Below are 18,353 nucleotides of genomic sequence, written 5' to 3'. Positions count from 1 at the left end.
GGCTTCATTTAGATCCGTTTCAATACACAGGAGAAGATTTCCAATATTCCGACATGCAAATGGACTAATGCTCCCAGAACACAGCCCTGGTTCAGGAGCAAAATGAGCTCATTTCTCAAAACATTCTAACGGAAGGCAAACCTGCCATGACTGAATGATTTGAACAAAAATATGCAAATGTATTAGTGCACTTTAAAAATGGGTTACAAATTGCTTTAAATTTGGGTTTGAAATGACATCAGCAGATGATTTTAAAAGCACACCACTTCAGTTTTAATATTATATAAAGGCTGTTTTTAAAAATGTAAAATACATAGTTATAAAGAGAAACATAATGTGGTTTATGGCATTTGCTCTCCAGTTAAGTGAATGGAAGCGGAATAGTAATTTGGTTGATTAATTTACTTTCTTTGCATTTCTTAGCCCTCATAAAAATCACTGCAACCTTCTATTCATCTATTTAATAAAATAATAAAAAACAACCAAAAAAAAAACCAGCACATCTTTTCTGTCTTTCATCCCATAACGACCAACATAGCCTTTCAAAGTTTGTGGCATGTTGGAAAAGTTTAGGAGAAAGAAAAAAAAAAAGTTGAGGGGCATACTTAGCTGCATATAGGCTTTATGCAAAAAGAAGAAGAAGAAGAAGAAAAAAACAAAATCGAACTGTTACATCAAAGCCTCAAGGGTTATACTGTAGACATTAAAGGAGCTCTTCAGTATCAAGATGCAACAACCCAAAATTAATCCAGTGGATGGAGATGCATTCATGTGTTGTACATCAAAAAAACTTGGCATGAAAAAAGCAAGCAAAGAAAGCACAACTCTCTAACTCCGGCCTTAGGATATCCCACAAATCCCCAAAGGTAACGTACCTATGAGAGAGAGAAGACAGAAATAGCTTGGCAGAAGCAAAGCAGCCAATATATATTTTTTAAAATTATGTTAATATATCAGTAATGCAATCAAGCGCTAATAAGTTATTAGTTACCAAAATAAAGAAGATTCAAACTGAAATGTGACCTTGTGTCTCGGTTTCTCATTCGGAACGAATGGAGGTGACATAGAGGAAGTGAAAACAAGCTGTTTAACTTCTAATCAGTTCAATTCTCTCTGATGCGATGGAGCAGTCGGCTTGATTTCATAAGTTAAAAAACTAAGATCCCATCTGTTTTTCCTCTAACAATACATACATTTCCAGATTTATGCTTTTACGAATGACATTTTCATATTATATAGTTAACACAATAAATGCATTATAGCTATGTACGAGAGCTCTATTAGATTCAAAAGTAATCTTGATAAACTAGTCCTGACCTTCAATATGTATTGATTATATTGTTTTCTATGCAAGGAAATTTCTATGGGTAATTTTTCTCAAATGATCATCAATCTAGGTCCCCACTTTGTGTATCTGAAACTAAAATATAGACATACACTGGAAATAAAAAGAAAAATATGAATGCTCATATTATGCATTGTATTTTGGAATCCAACCCGACCATTTCTATTTTAAATGAAGGCTCACTTCTGTTTTTTACCCCCCCCCCCCGCCCCCCCCCCCCCGCCATTTTATTGGAGTGAACGTAAAACGGGAACTGCATTACACTGAGTAAGACTTGCAGCCCAGCTCAATCTCCATGGAGACTGTCAGAAACAAAATCTTGAATTCGACTTCAAATGCCTTTGCCATAATCGTAACTATGACTGTAGATTCTCTAGCAGTAGTATTGACTGTGACTGCCCTTACCGTAATCTTCCCCGTGACCATAGACTCTCTAGCAGTAGTATTGACTGTGACTGTGGACTGTCCCTTACTGTAATCTTGACTGTGACCATAGATTCTCTAGCAGTAGTACAGACTGTGATTGTCCCTTACTGTAATCTTGACTGTGACCATAGACTCTCTAGCAGTAGTATTGACTGTGACTGTCCCTTACTGTAATCTTGACTGTGACCATTGATTCTCTAGCAGTAGTATTGACTGTGACTGTGACTGCCCCTTACTGTAATCTTGACTGTGACCATTGATTCTCTAGCAGTAGTATTGACTGTGACTGCCCCTTTCCCCTAATCTTGATTTTGACCATAGACTCTCTAGCAGTAGTATTGACTGTGACTGCCCCTTTCCCCTAATCTTGATTTTGACCATAGACTCTCTAGCAGTAGTATTGACTGTGACTGCCCCTTTCCCCTAATCTTGATTTTGACCATAGACTCTCTAGCAGTAGTATTGACTGTGACTGCCCCTTTCCCCTAATCTTGATTTTGACCATAGACTCTCTAGCAGTAGTATTGACTGTGACTGCCCCTTTCCCCTAATCTTGATTTTGACCATAGACTCTCTAGCAGTAGTATTGACTGTGACTGCCCCTTTCCCCTAATCTTGATTTTGACCATAGACTCTCTAGCAGTAGTATTGACTGTGACTGTCCCTTACTGTAATCTTGACTGTGACCATTGATTCTCTAGCAGTAGTATTGACTGTGACTGTGACTGCCCCTTACCGTAATCTTGACCGTGACCGTGGCCATCCCCGGGGGCATCCTCCCGCCGCTGTCCAGCGCCTCCACCACGAAGGTGTAGGTGGCGCCCGCGGCGGCCAGGACCTCGAAATCCAGCGGCTGGAGCACGGAGAGCCGCCCCGTGATTGGGTGGATGGAGAACAGCTGACGGGCTTCCTCCGTTCTGATTCGGTACGTGACGTTGGAGTTGAGGTCTGCATCTACGGCCTGGGTAAAACAGAGTAAAGCACAGAGGTCCAACACAGTGTTCAATCTGTAATACAAATACCAATTAACTAATGAACACAGTGTTCATCCGTACCACTAATGTTAATTAACTAACGGGCACAGTGTTCATCAGTACCACTAATGTTAATTAATTAACGGCCCCACCGTTCATTCACATAACTAATGTTAATTAACTAACGGACACAGGGTTCATCAGTATCACTAATGTTAATTAACTAACGGAAACGGTGTTCATCTGTACCACTAATGTTAATTAACTAACATTCATTCACACCTCTAATGCTAATTAAATAACTAAGAGCAGAAGCTGGCATGAAATCTGGAAACAGATTGCCCAATTGCTGTGCACCCCAACTGTTTTAAGGGTGCTCACAATGCAAGCTGTGTTTACACAAAACATTCTGACAAAATGACTTAAAACTGACGGCATCTTAACATGTCTAGTCGACCATCTGCTCAGAATTCACTGGATATGCACAGCCTGTGTTAGAACAAACATTTCAAAAGGAGGTCGGCAATTGCAGTGTTGCTACTATAATTTATAATCTGGGCCATTGACATGATTGTTTATTATTTCTACATGACAGTTTTATAGTGAGACTGGCGACATGTATAGCTAGCTATATCAAGTTTTTAGCTAATGTGCAACCCTATTTGACTGCTTGAGTAGCATAAATTTACAACCAGTCTCAACTGCAGCATAGTACTGCTTTCACAGAAGCTGCTGGAACTAGAGGGAAATGCCAGCAATCGATGGCGACTCTGGAGAATGACTGAAACATTAAAGAACTGCCATTTACATTTTTTGTATGAAATAATTAACTTGTTAGATGGTTTTATTGAAATGTTATATGAACGCAAATTTTATTTAAAAAGCGTCTATCCCTGTGGGATGTGGGACAAAAGGTCATAACTTTCCCTGCATGATCTGGTCATGCTTGGCGTCCGTGGAGCAAACCCCCAAACTCCGTTACGCCATTTCGCTGCTGCGTAGACTGATGAGCACGTCGAACTCGCCAAGTGCCCTAACGTTTCTAAGCATTTCCTGCTGCGACCGAAGTGGACAGACCACCCCATTTAACACTGGGCTCCCCTAACCTCATTTAACACTGGGCTCCCCTAACCTCATTTAACACTGGGCTCCCCTAACCTCATTTAACACTGGGCTCCCCTAACCTCATTTAACACTGGGCTCCCCTAACCTCATTTAACACTGGGCTCCCCTAACCTCATTTAACACTGGGTTCCCCGCTTTGTCATGTGGCTCAAAGCCAAAACCTGCCACTCAAGAGCTCTCACATTTCTTGGCAATAAAATCTGAGTCTTCCGTCTTGTCTCTTTATTCCTGTCAAAACCTCCAGCCAATAGGGTCCCTCGTAACATAACGACAGAAATGTGCGCCAACGACATCACTCTCGCTGTGTACCTCAATGTCATGTTCGCTTTGTAAACAGCTGCAGTGCTGTGAAAGAGCTGTTGTCTTACAGAGACAGCCACTTACACAGCCACGCTCAAAATGATGCACAGCAGGCTGCATGGCATTGAGAAAACACACTTGGCATTTTTGTATACTACAATATATATGCTGTATATCTGGATATCAGCCTGAATCTGTGTGGTACAGGTCTCCCTGCGTACAGACTGGTCCAATCACAACACCCCCAAGGACAGACTGTCCAATCACAACATCCCCAAGGACAGACTGTCCAATCACAACATCCCCAAAGACTGACTGTCCAATCACGACGTCCTCAAAAACAGCCTGTCCAACCAAACATCTCCAGACTGCCTGCCCAACCAAACCTCCCCATAGAATGCCCGTCCAATCACAGTTTCCTGAAACACAATGCCTAAAACATACCATCTTGATGAAAGGAGTGTCCACACCACAGACACACACACTCTTCACACACACTCTCCCGCACACAAAAAGACCCCTACCTCCGATCAGACACACTGACGGATGAAAAGAAAGCTGCTGGAGTCAAAGGTGTGTGTGGGTGTGGACGCTGTTCAGCGGCTGCTCAGAGGCTGCTCAGAGGCTGCTCAGAGGCTGCTCAGAGGCTGCTCAGAGGCTGCTCAGAGGCTGCTCAGAGGCTGTCTCTGATCTCAGACGCGCGGGGGAGATGCCGGGTTCAAGCTGAAAAAGCCCCCGGAGCATCCGGCGCAGACAGGATCAGATAATCTATCCCATCATGCCTCAGCCCCGCAGAGCAGCTTCAGTCCCGCGGCCGCCGGGGCCGCGCGGTCCGCCGCCAGGGTCACTCCGTCCCGCCGCGGGAAATGTCACGCGGAACAGGCGGGTAATTACCGCCCCCTGCCCGCCCCCCCTCTCCCTTGCAACCCCCCCACCCCGCCCGCACCCGCCAGACCCCCCCACCCCCACCCTCCCGACGCGCTTTTATGCACCAACATCACAGACTTGCTGAAAAGCCACACTTCCTCAGGGAACATGTTTGATAAACAAAGTGCCCCACATCAAGTGCTTCCCGCTAAAAAGGAGGCGCAGTCGGAAGGGGAAACCGTTTCTTCGCACACACGTGACTCTCAGTGACACACGCGAGTACACACACACACGGATAAACACGCACAGTATCCACAGAAATAAATTCTGCCTGCTTTGAAAGCAAAGCCTGTTTGGAAACCAAAAAAATTAATGGAACGATTCTATACGTTTTGAAATAATATTCTATACCTGTGAAATGCATTGAGAGGTTGAGCTCTAAGGACTGTGTGCATACTGAACTGTGTGAGCAGTCCAGGACAGGCTGACTGATTGGCTGTGTGGGACTGTCTGAATGGCTGTGTGTGGGACTGTCTGATTGGCTGTGTGTGAAACTGACTGATTGGCTGCGTGTGTGAGACTGACTGATTGGCTGCGTGTGTGGGACTGACTGATTGGCTGTGTGTGTGGGACTGTCTGATTGGCTGTGTGGGACTGTCTGATTGGCTGTGTGTGAGACTGACTGATTGGCTGTGTGTGGGACTGACTGATTGGCTGTGTGTGTGGGACTGTCTGAATGGCTGTGTGTGGGACTGACTGATTGGCTGAGTGTGGGACTGACTGATTGGCTGAGTGTAGGACTGACTGATTGATTGATTGGCTGATTGATTGACTGGCTGATTGATTGGCAGTCTTACGCTGAGCTGCAGGAAGACCGTCCCCACCGGGCTGTTCTCGGGCAGGTTGACGGTGTAGGACGCCTGGGAGAAGGCGGGGCTGTTGTCGTCGACGTCCCGCACCGTGACGGACAGCGTGATGGTGGCGCGGCGGGGGTCCACCGCCCCGTCCGAGGCCTCCACGATCAGGTCGTACTGAGCCCGGGCCTCGCGGTCCAGGGGCGCCGCGGTGAAGATGCTCCCGTTGGAGGTGATCCGGAAGAGGCCCAGGTGGTTCCCCAGCCTGTAGCGGACCTGTCCGTTAGCCCCTGCATCCGGGTCAAACGCCTGGAACCCAACAGCACCAGCGGATATCAGCCAATACGTTACATTACATCACATTACATTTAGCAGACACTTTTATCCAACGCGACGTACACAAGTGAATATCATGGTCATTGGAAAAACTACAAAAACACAGGTTCGATAAGGTACAATACTCATTTCGTACAGTTATTCATGGCCAAGAACACCGTCCAGTTCACGCAATGAGCATAATGTTAGGTCATAATAACAACTGATATATAACTGAAACCAGTTACCAGATATAACTGAAACCAGTTACATTCAAATACAGGATTACATGAAAACACTGTAAGTGCGTGTATTTAAACGCAAACGCACATACACACTTGCACACACACTCAAAACTGTATGTGGACACACGCACAGACACACAAATGTACACATATACACACACATACAGTACACACAGGGAGGAAAAGCAATCGTGGGTGAAAAAATAACATGAGCATAAATTTGTGGTTACTAAATTATGATAAAGATGAAATCATTCGCAATTCATTACATAAACGCAAATGACAACAACACATTAAAAATAAACCAATGACATTTTTCCGTCAGCAATTCAATAAAAACAAATTCATCCATTTGCTTATGCTCATTTTATCTAGGTACCTTGAAATTATTATTTATTTTTTTACATTTGTTGTCTGCCAATTCTGTTCCAATTTCCTTTAACTGACTCAATCAGATGCACTGCCCACTGGCTAAAACATGAAGCTCTCCAAGTTCCTATGAATCAGCTCTACGTATGTGCTTCAGTTACACCTCAGCTAGCTGGTACTTCTGCAGTGTCAAACAACTGGCTCAATACAGCTCTGGGACCCCACACACTGTCTCTGGCAGTACTTGCCCTAAATGTAATGCTAAGTTAGTTTGACCCAGTTCACGGACCAAGCTAGCCTTCACGTTTCACCCAGTGTCGGACCATTATCTGAATGAAAATGCACTTTTATGGAAGTTTCATTGTTTTTGCAGTGCAGGGTCCTTAGCGTGTCTTTGCACGTGGATACCGCACACATATCAGACAGCCCGAGATGGCCTCCGCTGAAGATAACGCAGAATTATCGGGACAGGCACCAGAGAAACTGCTGCTCCAAAATGCTTTCATGTTCGAAAAATCCGGTGCACTAGGCAATCTGATTTATTTCATTTCATTACTCACCATTACAAATGAATTTGTTTTATCTCTTTTAATTTACTACCCTGGTTTTTGGCAATTCAGTATTAAATAGATTTAATTTAATTTAATTGTCAGTACAATTTAATTGCCATGTAATTCGATTTGATGCAAATATTTTTTTCTTCTGTTGTTTCTGCATCTTTCATCTCTATAATACAAAAGCGTTCTACAAGAACAAATATTAATCATTAAACATTAGGCAGACAAAAGACCTTTCTCCGAGATGATATATCAGTTTCACCCATCTGTGAAGTTAACCTTCAGCTGGATTTGCTGTTTAGTGGACTGTTATGGCATGATGTCATATGAAGATAACCCCATGACATTTAGCTGAGTCAGCAAATGATAGTTTGCACATCATTCTCCCCTGAGATTTTATTATTTTATTTATTTTATTATGTTTGTCTACTGTCTGTGTTGTTTCTAAATTGTATGTAAAGATGGATGACTCGTCGACTGCAAACCAAATCTACCTACGGGTACAAATAATGTAACCTGAACCTGAACCTGAACCTGAGATTTCTGTTAATGAAACGTGTGTCACTACACACTGACTAGGGTTGGGTACCGAAAACCTGGTACCACTACGGCATCGGTTCATACGACCGGGTACCAACCGGACCAAAATACAGCACAGTTTTTGGTAACACATGCCTGCACTAGCTTACGTTAAACTCGTTCTATCGACTAAGTCAGTGACAGGAAGTACCGTTATCATGCTAGCTAACATTAAACTCAGTCAAAATGGCAACCAAGAAAAATGGTATAAATTATTAGTATAGAGCACAATTTAAACAATTGAAATGTTCAATTTCTTTGCCTTCGCAATAAAAAAGATACTCTTTGATGACGTTGTTTGGTCTCGATTTTAAAGAGGTTCAGGCACTGTTTCGGCACCATTTTAAAAGCATCGCTTTAGCATCCGTATCAGTAAAATCTGAACGATACCCATCCCTACTGCTGACATGACATACAACTGCCTTACAACATCCACCTGAAGCTCTGTGGTTCATTAAAGGAAAGGGGAGATTTCCTTCACTGCTGTACTACCAGAGCATGAAGTTAATTCTTCATCCGGCAAAAAAAAAAAAAAGAGAGAAAAATTCTGCAGTTGAGAGAAGTAAAGAATTTAAATGGCTATTCCCCTTCAGGCCAGAAGCTTAATAATACCAGCTTCCCACTTGAATATGACAGCTTCTCCACGTGCGGGAATACTGTCCTAATATTTTCACAAGAGTGGTCACAGTCTTTAATTACAGAGGAGGTAGAGTCTTTCCGATTGCATAACCCCCTCCCCCTCAGGCAAGGTGGAACAGGGAAGCACGAAAGGAGCTTGTTCAAGGTGAGCTACCTCATTCATAAAGCCAGATAATTCCTTGAACTCCGGGGTTAAAGAGCATGCCCTAACATTAATACCCAACGGCAAAAGGGGATAAAACCGATGGCCATCGTGTATAAATGAAAAACGCTACCTCTCTCCACAGTTAAATTAAGCTGAGTAAAAATTAATTTCCACAATCGCTGCTACTAATGAATGCAAACTGAATGGCTCCACAATCAACTCTTGGGTAGGCCAGACCCTGTACCATAGTCTGAAATACAGATGACAGAAGAATGGCTGTACACCATAGAGTCTGAAATACAGACGACAGAAGAATGGCTGTACACCATAGAGTCTGAAATACGGACGACAGAAGAATGGCTGTATACCATAGAGTCTGAAAGACAGATGACGGAAAAATGGCTGTACACCATAGAGTCTTAAATACAGACTACAGAAGAATGGCTGTACACCATAGAGTCTGAAAACCAGACGACAGAAGAATGACTGTACACCATAGAGTCTTAAATACAGACGACAGAAGAATGACTGTACACCATAGAGTCTGAAAGACAGATGACAGAAGAATGGCTATACACCATAGAGTCTTAAATACAGATGACAGAAGAATGGCTATACACCATAGAGTCTTAAATACAGACGACAGAAGAATGGCTCCTCTGATAACAGATGGTTATTTTGTAGTTAAAGTCGGTTAATCACAGGTGAGTGTGGGTGCTGGGCAGGTCACCACTTCAGTTCGAAATCAATATGCTACATACTGCGTATGCACTTTATGTATCGTTGTAAATATTGATCTCTGGTAAAATCTTTCAGGTAGAACTCAACTTTGTACAAAAAAAAGTCAATAATGAAAACAGACTCTGCAATACAACGGTTGGAGGATTTTAGGAGTTTTTTTTTTTTTTTTCGAAATCAGAAAACAACAGAGTGTAATGAAGGCATTCATCTTCTCAGAGATCAATTAAAAGTTAATTAAAACTGTTAATAAGAAAAGCACACATTTGCTCGCAGAGCAGCACAGTGTCTGGCCTGGGCTCAGGGGATGTGTAAGTACCCTCGTAGTGCAAAGGGCACTCCAACGCAGTTTTGAAAAAAAAAAGTGATTTATAATTCTAGCCTCCAATCCAATCTCTGATCTTGTCTTACAATTAATCTTGTGAACACTGGAGCGCCAATTTTTGGGTTTAAAAAAAAAAAAACACAAACAAGATTAGAGATTGGATTGGAGGCTAGAATTAGAACTTGATTACTTTATCCGAGGAACAATTTTTGCAGAGTGTTCCAACGGGTTTTGTAATCGTTGTACACATAATAGACCTATAAATATGTAAAGGTGTGCATTCTCCCATTACCGAAACACTTTGCGAACTCATTCGATGCAGGTACAGTTAATATCGGTACAGCTTTCATTAATTACAATAACCCAGTCGGTTCCGGCACGCCCTAGGGTATTTGGCCAACGTTCACTTTTCTTTTTCAGTTTTTAAACCGTCAGATCTTTAGCCGAGTCTCAGACTTTCCGGGGATGATTAACAGTGAGGATTAGTATAAAGCTTACTTTGTAATTGCTTGGTGCATTCGAGCGAATCCTTCGCCGGGCTGATTTTAGTCAGGGAGAGAGCTGAAGGCGCCCTGTAGGCTCTCCTCGTTAATGATACACAAAACAAAATGTCACCCTCGCATCAAACTCCGCCAAACTTTTCCCTTCTCAGCAGTGGGTTGGCGGCCGTAACGCAGTTTGTACGCACTTCGCAGTTCAGAGAGACAGTGCACGGCACATATTGACGAGTCTGTGGGCTAATTACCACCTGCAGTCAGTGCACCACTGTACAAGGCTTGCATAGCTGCATAATGTACACGATGTTGCACATTAGTAGGGCTGTAGGATTGCCAACCGTCCTATCCCAGTGAACGTTTTTACAGTGAAAAGTCAGCGAAACGCTTGTCTATAGGTGTTCAAGTGAAAAAAACTGCTACATTTGGCTGAAAGATCTATAGCCGACTAGGACACAGCCAGGCTATCCCTGGGTAAAACCTGAGCTATAGAGGGGTCAATCTAGAGTTCTGCCCCTCTAGATGTCTAGATTGTGGCTTTTGCTCACAGGGACATTAACAAGTATATTCCCAAGTTACAAACAACCTTTGCGGTGTACTGGAAGTTGTGTCTCGTATGAAAATGAGCAACATTACGACGTCACACATCGCCACGCTCCACTCGCCATGAAGCCATGGAGACATTCAGCAGGGCACCTGCTTCCATAATCAGCTGCACCCGCGTGGTGTGAGTTCAGCTGTTCGTCCGTTCTGCGGATCAGTTCAGCAGGCTTAACCGCTCTTCTGCATCGTGCCATTGTGTTTGCCGCAGATCTTTATCTCTCGCGCTGCGCGGCACCGGCACGGAACGCCCACCGTATCCGCTCTCCGTCGGCGTGGAGACGCGGGACGAACGCGAGAGGAATCGCGGAACAAACACGAGAGGAATCGCAGAAACAAACACGAGAGGAATCGCGGAAACGAACTCGAGAGGAATCGCGGAAACAAACACGAGAGGAATGGCGGAAGGAACTCGAGAGGAATGGCGGAAACAAACGCGGGGATGACGCAAGGTGCCGTCCTCGCGCATTAGGCCCTCATTATTCCAGAGGCAAACCTGGGCCCCACTCATTTAAAGCACTAATTAAAGCTCCCAGCAGCTTCGCAGAGCTGAACAAAGCCGCTCATTACCCAGCGTCCCTCGAGGTGACTAATTATTCAAAACGACTTTTATTTAATTGGAAAATAAAAAATAAAAAAAACGGAGAAAGCAGGGCCGGGCGGCGACAGGTTTGCGCCGTCCGTCTGACGGGTTCTCCCCGGGCGTGGCGGGGGTCGCCGATGACACCACGCTCGGCAGGCGGGGCCTCGGGCGCACCACGCCCCCCCCCCCCCCAACCACGATTTCAATTAACGGCAGCATTAATAATAGCGAAGGTGCCTCTCGTTCGTGTATATCGCCACTCATCCGGGGATCTCTCACAGTCCATGGGATGGATGCCCACCTCAGCCGCCAACCGGCAAGGCACGGCAGCCATTTTGTTGGCAGAACGCTCGGCAAACAGGGAAATAGTGAGGTGATGATTAGGTAGCCAGGTTGACACAGTGAGGTGATAGAACTGGCAGATGATTAGGTTGCCAGATTGACAGTGAGGTGAATGAACTGGAGGATGATTAGGTTGCCAGATTGACAGCGAGGTGAATGAACTGGAGGATGATTAGGTTGCCAGATTGACAGCGAGGTGAATGAACTGGAGGATGATTAGGTCAGTTTAACGTGTAATCCGAAAGACAGATTGGGCAACGCACCTTCACTTGACCCACAAACACATTTGCTTCCTCCTCTTGGACGGTGAAGTTTGTCGGCAGGAGGGGGTCAAACGTAGGGTCATTGTCATTGACATCAGTGACCACAATGTTCACAGTGGTTGTTGAGGTCTGGAAAGCAGAAAGCAAAAAAAGGCAATTACTTTTGGTAATTGTGTTTGTGTGTGTGTGCGTGTGTGCGTGCGTGCGTGCGTGCGTGCATGCGTGTGTGTGTGTGTATGTGTGTGAGCACGTGTGCATATGTGTGTATGCGTATTTGTAATAAAAAAAGCATAAATTACTTACATAATACTTGCATAATACTTAATATCAAACAAAATCATGGAACCAAAGCTATAAATCCACACTAACATAAAGCTAATAAAGTAACTATACAATTTAACTGGTTCCACTTTTCTTTCAGTATTAGCTGTAATGTAATTGCATTATTCATATACATAATGTCCCATTTGGTTAACAGAAAACTACATGAAGAAAAACCAGCTGAAAAGTCTCTCTCACACACACACGCACACACACGCGTACACGCAAGCACGCATGCACACGCACACACACGAGGATATTTAATTAAGCAAGATTTGAATTAATCCACTTTGTCATGGAACTTAAATACACAAAGCTCCACTTCTGGAGGGATGTGTTCAGAAGACAATCTTTTAAAATAAATATTATGTTGCTAGGAAACACTGCATGCAAAAAGGCATAATGCAAACATCAATTTAAGTTTTCTTTTGATTTACAAATTGTATTTCATCTCACATCTGAAAAGAGTTAGAAGTCATTGAATTTTGTAATATTTGGACAGCTTATGACCGTGGTATGTTGCAAAGTGGCACACCATTGATAGGATAAATTATCACAGCTATTATACAGATATGACCCCACAAAGAAAGGGCAATATGCATATCCCCAACTGATATCAGCCCTTTAAGGTGTGACAGCACAAATACGTGATTGGAATGTTCTTACAGTAACTGAGCATTCTAATGCTGATGTAACAATCGCTATACTGGCAATTCAAAGCAATGGGGTTCTAGAACACTGAAAACATTCCAAAAATCCTACTCCTCAAAGGGATAAAATTAGGAGCTCTGTAGCTGTGTACATCTCCTGATTCGCTTTCACACAAACTATACAAATTAAAATAGCAGCACATCTGCATTATGTGCATATTTCTGAGACTGTATGGACACAAGTCACGGCACTGATGCACAATTATAATGGCACATGTACTTCGGGAAGAAAAAACCCCCAAAACATATAAATATATTAGAAAAATGCATAAAAATCTACAAAACAAAATCCTCAAGCTGACTGTTAAAAAGTGCATTATGCTTATTCTGCGTTTGTGTAGACAAGATGGACACTTCTGTCACTTCTTGCTATTTAAACAACCATGTACCATAAAAGCTTGACACTCCAGCTTATGGTACACATAAGGACCCTTCTCACACAACTACAGTAATCTGCCTGGATCAAGCTGCTTTTTGCCAGTGTTAAGTTCAAAGGTCAATGCTCGAGTTGGCTTCAACTGATGATTCCCAACTACACCAGTACAGGAAACACCTCATCACACACCTGTTACACTATAAAGGCGCCAGGCCCAAAATAAAGATGCCGTATCCACTTCACCTGAGGACAAAAACCTGTGCAGGAGGTGCTCCATGCTGGCAGAAAGTGAACAAATACCAACTCACATTCATACGGAACACGGAAAATGACTCTCAGTCTGCTTCAGCTGAACCGTTCTGTGCTTTCTTTCGTCTCTTATTCTCCTGTTTTGTCTCCTTTCTGTTATCAGTCACTCTTAGTGCACTTAGAAACATGCTGTGGTGGCTTCCTGTTCTTTAATGGATCACTAATGGATCATTAGTGGCAAACACTTAAAAACTAAAGCACAAAAGTTGCTTTCAACGATAATTGAGGATTTGCTTATAATTCTGCATGAATCTGGTGTGTTTAAAAAAAAAAGTGCTAATTTACAGTGAAGCTCCTTCAAACGGCCGTTCACTTAAAGCTTTTTTTTTTTTTTTTTTTTTTTTTGCTGTTCTGGCTGAAGTCTGGTTCCCATGAGATCAGTAATTACGTTTTTGATTACAGATGGCCCCTCGTGCTCTCCCTGACAGTGACTCATGGGTAATCTGGGAATCGTACCCTACGGGGGAATAACAGAGCATGCGGGACAGCGAGCTCCACTCACCGGTCACAAATGGGACGCACCCCGTCCTCCATTACTGTAAATCAAGCCTGACCGGGGCAGACCCCCCCCCCCTTTACTGCTGTAATACAACACTCACCTCGGCCACGTCCCCCCCCCCCCCAAAGCTGCTGTACAATTACCTGACCCAGGTCACACCCGCTTACCGTTTCTGCAATAACAGCTCTGCTCTAGACCTAGGCCACGCCCACAGGAAGCAAACCGCCTGCAGTAAACCGACCCAGTAAAGGCCACGCCCCCTTCTCCACGCTGCTGTAGAATTACCTCGGTCTAGACCACGCCCCCTCACTCCACTACAGTAGATTTGCCCTCGTTTGGCCGTCGTCACCCAAACTCATGTTAAAAGGCGGCCATTTTCAGGAGCTCGGATTCGAGACCGCTGCAAAATGGCTGAGCTGCTTCACTTCGGAGGGTGGAATTTAATCAGGGCCACAAGCCTCAATACGGCCTTTAAACAGCACTGCACAGCTTTTCTCCTTAAAAAAAAGCTTTCAGAAAGAATTCAGAAATAAATTGCGAATAAACCAGTGCTTTCATTCCATGATCAGAACTTGGCAGGAAACTGAAATTTCTATTCAATAAAGGTCACACTGTGTTCCGTGTATACCAGTAATAAAAAAAAGATCTGCCCAGCACCACAGTCATTGAGTTAAAGTAAAAAATTTAAAAAAAGACAGAAGTGTTAACAAACTTTTAATTGTTATGTGTTTTCTCCCTTTCACGCGAGAATGGTTAATGAAATATTTATGCACGGGGGTAATTTATGAAATGGTTATGGGTCTGCACAAACCCCAGGAGTCATTAGTGATATATTTTTACAATTTACCATACCCACATATTACCATACCTTCTTACGTTTCTCTGAAGCCATAATAAATTATTTGGAAACTGCTTGAACAGAAAAAAACAGAAACATGTTTAATGCCCTAAAATATATGATAATAATGAACATTATGGCTTTGAACTCGTTAGCACGGCCGCCTGGCACTGTGGAAGGTGCTCGGCGTCGAGCACGGTTATCTTATCTCCAGCTGACCTATCGCAAACCATTATTCACTGCAAAAGGGTACCTGTGAAAACTGCCTGTGAAAACCCCACATTTATTTTCGAAAGACTTTTCCTGCCACCATCTGCTAATTAGAACCATACATCCTGAGGATAAAACGCTACTGTACGTCCTTTATCTGGCCCACGGACATCACACACCGTCTTCACACCTCTGATGCCGATGGCCTCTCAAAATGGCCCCCGTTTCTGTTTGAAAGTCACCGAAGCTTAACGCATTTGGCGGTTTGTCCTTAAAGATTTGCATAGGGCATGTCTAGACTTATGCAGATGAAGAGCATTATTCAGCAAAGGTGGGGGAAAAAAGCAAAAAGCAAGCAATTTACCACTGAATCTAAATGCGAAACGTGCGACTGGTTGTAAAAGAAGTAAGAAATTATGATAATGCAGTGAAGTCCCTGCCTGGAAGCTCCAACCAACACTGCAGGGGAGGCCAGAGACTTAAACACCGATTCTCCTGGAGAGAGTCCCGCAAGAATTTAGGCTTTACCAGGCCGGAGTAAACATCAGCGCTCACACTTGAATGCTGGGTCTACTTTCCCTCAGAATCAAAACGGTGGGGCTGTTTTGTGTGAACTGCTACACCATTACGTAGATGACAGTGAAAAATAAATGAATGGCCAGCCAGCGAGGTAGCAGGCAGGTCTCTGCATACGCCTGTAGCCTGTGCACGCTCGTTCAGCTGAGTAACGGCGCTGTGAGTCTAAGGGAATGTATTTTAATAGATACTGAGATAAATAGATTTAATAGAACCGAGTTCGCTGGTGCCGGTCGGACCTGAAACCCAGCTTCGGGACAGCGCAGATTACTGAGCGTGGGGGACAGGGGGTGCTGTTTCTCTCAGAACGGTCTCGGTTAAAGCAGAGTTGGGGGCGGGGGGCAGGGACGGGTTGGTCTTACCCCTCCAGGGTGCCCATCAGAAGCAGTGACGGTCAGGGTGTAGTGGTCCAAGATCTCCCTGTCCAATGGCTTGCCAAGGATCAAAAGTCCAGAACTGTGAGGGGGGGGGGGGGGGGGGGGGGGAGAAAGAGAAAAATCAAGACTAGCAGCAAAGGCATGGCTGTCATCGGACCCTCGTCGGGCACTCGAAAACCGTACGTGGCATGAATAGCAGTCCTGCACACTCTGACGGCTAAAAATCCAAAACGACAGCCAGCTGTGCCATCTCTCTGTTTTACTTTCTCCTCCAGGAGAGGCAAGTGGATGAACAGCTTTGCTCTTCCTTTTGAATGGAGAATTTAAGCAGGTGCTACTTTTCTCCAATTCATTCACCTCAGTGACACTTCTGAAGTCTAAAATGAACTAAAAACAGTGCAAGAATAGTAATGAAAAAATGAACACTTGCTTAAAGCTTTAGTTCAGAGTTAAGAGCAAAGTGCATGGAGGCAAGACTGAATTACTTCATTAATCACTGACATGTGGTGGAGAGGTCGAGAATGCCCAATATTACACAACACACATATATTACAATATTACATAATACATACATACATTACAATATCGTATAATACGTACATACTGTATACAGCATATATTATAATATTACATAATACATACATAGATATTTGCATAAACCTCCCACTGTGAAGATTATAAATTAACCAAGTTTGATACCTTTTTGGCAAATAAAATGATCATTTGCGCATTCCTGTAATAACACAGCACATTGCTAATAACACAGCAAATTTCTGTAATAACACAGCACATTTCTGTAATAACACAGCGCAGTTCTGTAATAACACAGCACATTTCTGTAATAACACAGCGCAGCTCTGTAATAACACAGCGCATTTCTGTAATAACACAGCACATTTCTGTAATAACACAGAGCAGTTCTGTAATAACACAGTGCATTTCTGTAATAACACAGAGCAGTTCTGTAATAACACAGTGCATTTCTGTAATAGCACAGAGCAGTTCTGTAATAACAGAGCAGTTCTGTAATAACACAGAGCAGTTCTGTAATAACACAGAGCAGTTCTGTAATAACACAGAGCAGTTCTGTAATAACACAGCACATTTCTGTAATAACACAGCGCATTTCTGTAATAACACAGCACATTTCTGTAATAACACAGCGCATTTCTGTAATAACACAGAGCAGTTCTGTAATAACACAGCGCATTTCTGTAATAACACAGCGCATTTCTGTAATAACACAGAGCAGTTCTGTAATAACACAGCGCATTTCTGTAATAACAGAGCAGTTCTGTAATAACACAGAGCAGTTCTGTAATAACAGCACATTTCTGTAATAACACAGCGTGTTTCTGTAAGAACACAGCACGGGGAAGGCAGCGAACGCAATCTAGCGAACACAAAAAAGTTTTGGAAAAGTGCCCCATTCAGTGACAATACACCTGAGCGAAGTCTGACAGCACAATGGCTGGACGGCACAGATGCTGCACGTCGGGCTATCAACCCGGCGGGTTATCCTGGCGGGCGTCCGTGACGGTTTCACCATGCGCTCGCAATTGTGCTCCGTTGCCCTGGCGACCTCAAACAGGAAGATTTAAATCCTGTCACTTTCATATCTCCCCTGCGCGCGACGGAAACGTTTCTTTCAAAAGACATTCCTGTAGCTCCAAAAAAAAAATTAAAAAAAAAAAAAATTAAAAAGACATCACTTGCGGTTCGTGCCGAACGTACAGCGTATCCTTGACCTCCTCCTCCGCACACCCCCACAGAAATGAGTCGCTCTACAAACGCAATTCTGCTGCTGTATTTTTAAATTAACCAGTTGAAAAAGGTTGGCAAAATCAATGCCGGGTCGGTAGCCAGAACACAGCAGCGTATGGTTGAGGCATATCTTATCTCAAACGCTCATTACGTTACTGGATTATGTTAACCTGCCGGTGGAGTCTCAGAGAAACGTGTCTTTTGTACAGCAAAATTATGACCACTTCACACATCCGACCAAGTTGAATTTCTTTTGAGGGCTCTCCAGTGGCCTTTGAGAAACTCCCT

General features: G+C 43.6%; 1 protein-coding gene across 2 annotated transcripts in view; it reads right to left on the bottom strand.

The window, feature by feature from the left end:
• The window catches only part of LOC118218490 (protocadherin-15-like), a 242,525-nt gene that overhangs the window by 61,557 nt on the left and 162,615 nt on the right, over positions 1-18,353 (bottom strand). For both annotated transcript variants that reach the window (XM_035401170.1, XM_035401171.1), the window contains 4 exons: positions 16,287-16,380; positions 12,086-12,214; positions 5,895-6,200; positions 2,508-2,732 (listed from right to left, as the gene is read on the bottom strand). In XM_035401170.1, the coding sequence (XP_035257061.1) occupies positions 2,508-2,732; positions 5,895-6,200; positions 12,086-12,214; positions 16,287-16,380 (754 nt within the window). The remainder of the gene's footprint in view (positions 1-2,507; positions 2,733-5,894; positions 6,201-12,085; positions 12,215-16,286; positions 16,381-18,353) is intronic.

This window comes from Anguilla anguilla, chromosome 18 (assembly GCF_013347855.1).
Source record: "Anguilla anguilla isolate fAngAng1 chromosome 18, fAngAng1.pri, whole genome shotgun sequence".
NCBI classification, from domain to species: domain Eukaryota; kingdom Metazoa; phylum Chordata; class Actinopteri; order Anguilliformes; family Anguillidae; genus Anguilla; species Anguilla anguilla.
Note: the sequence above shows the minus strand (reverse complement) of the source record. Positions and strands in the feature narration are given on the sequence as shown.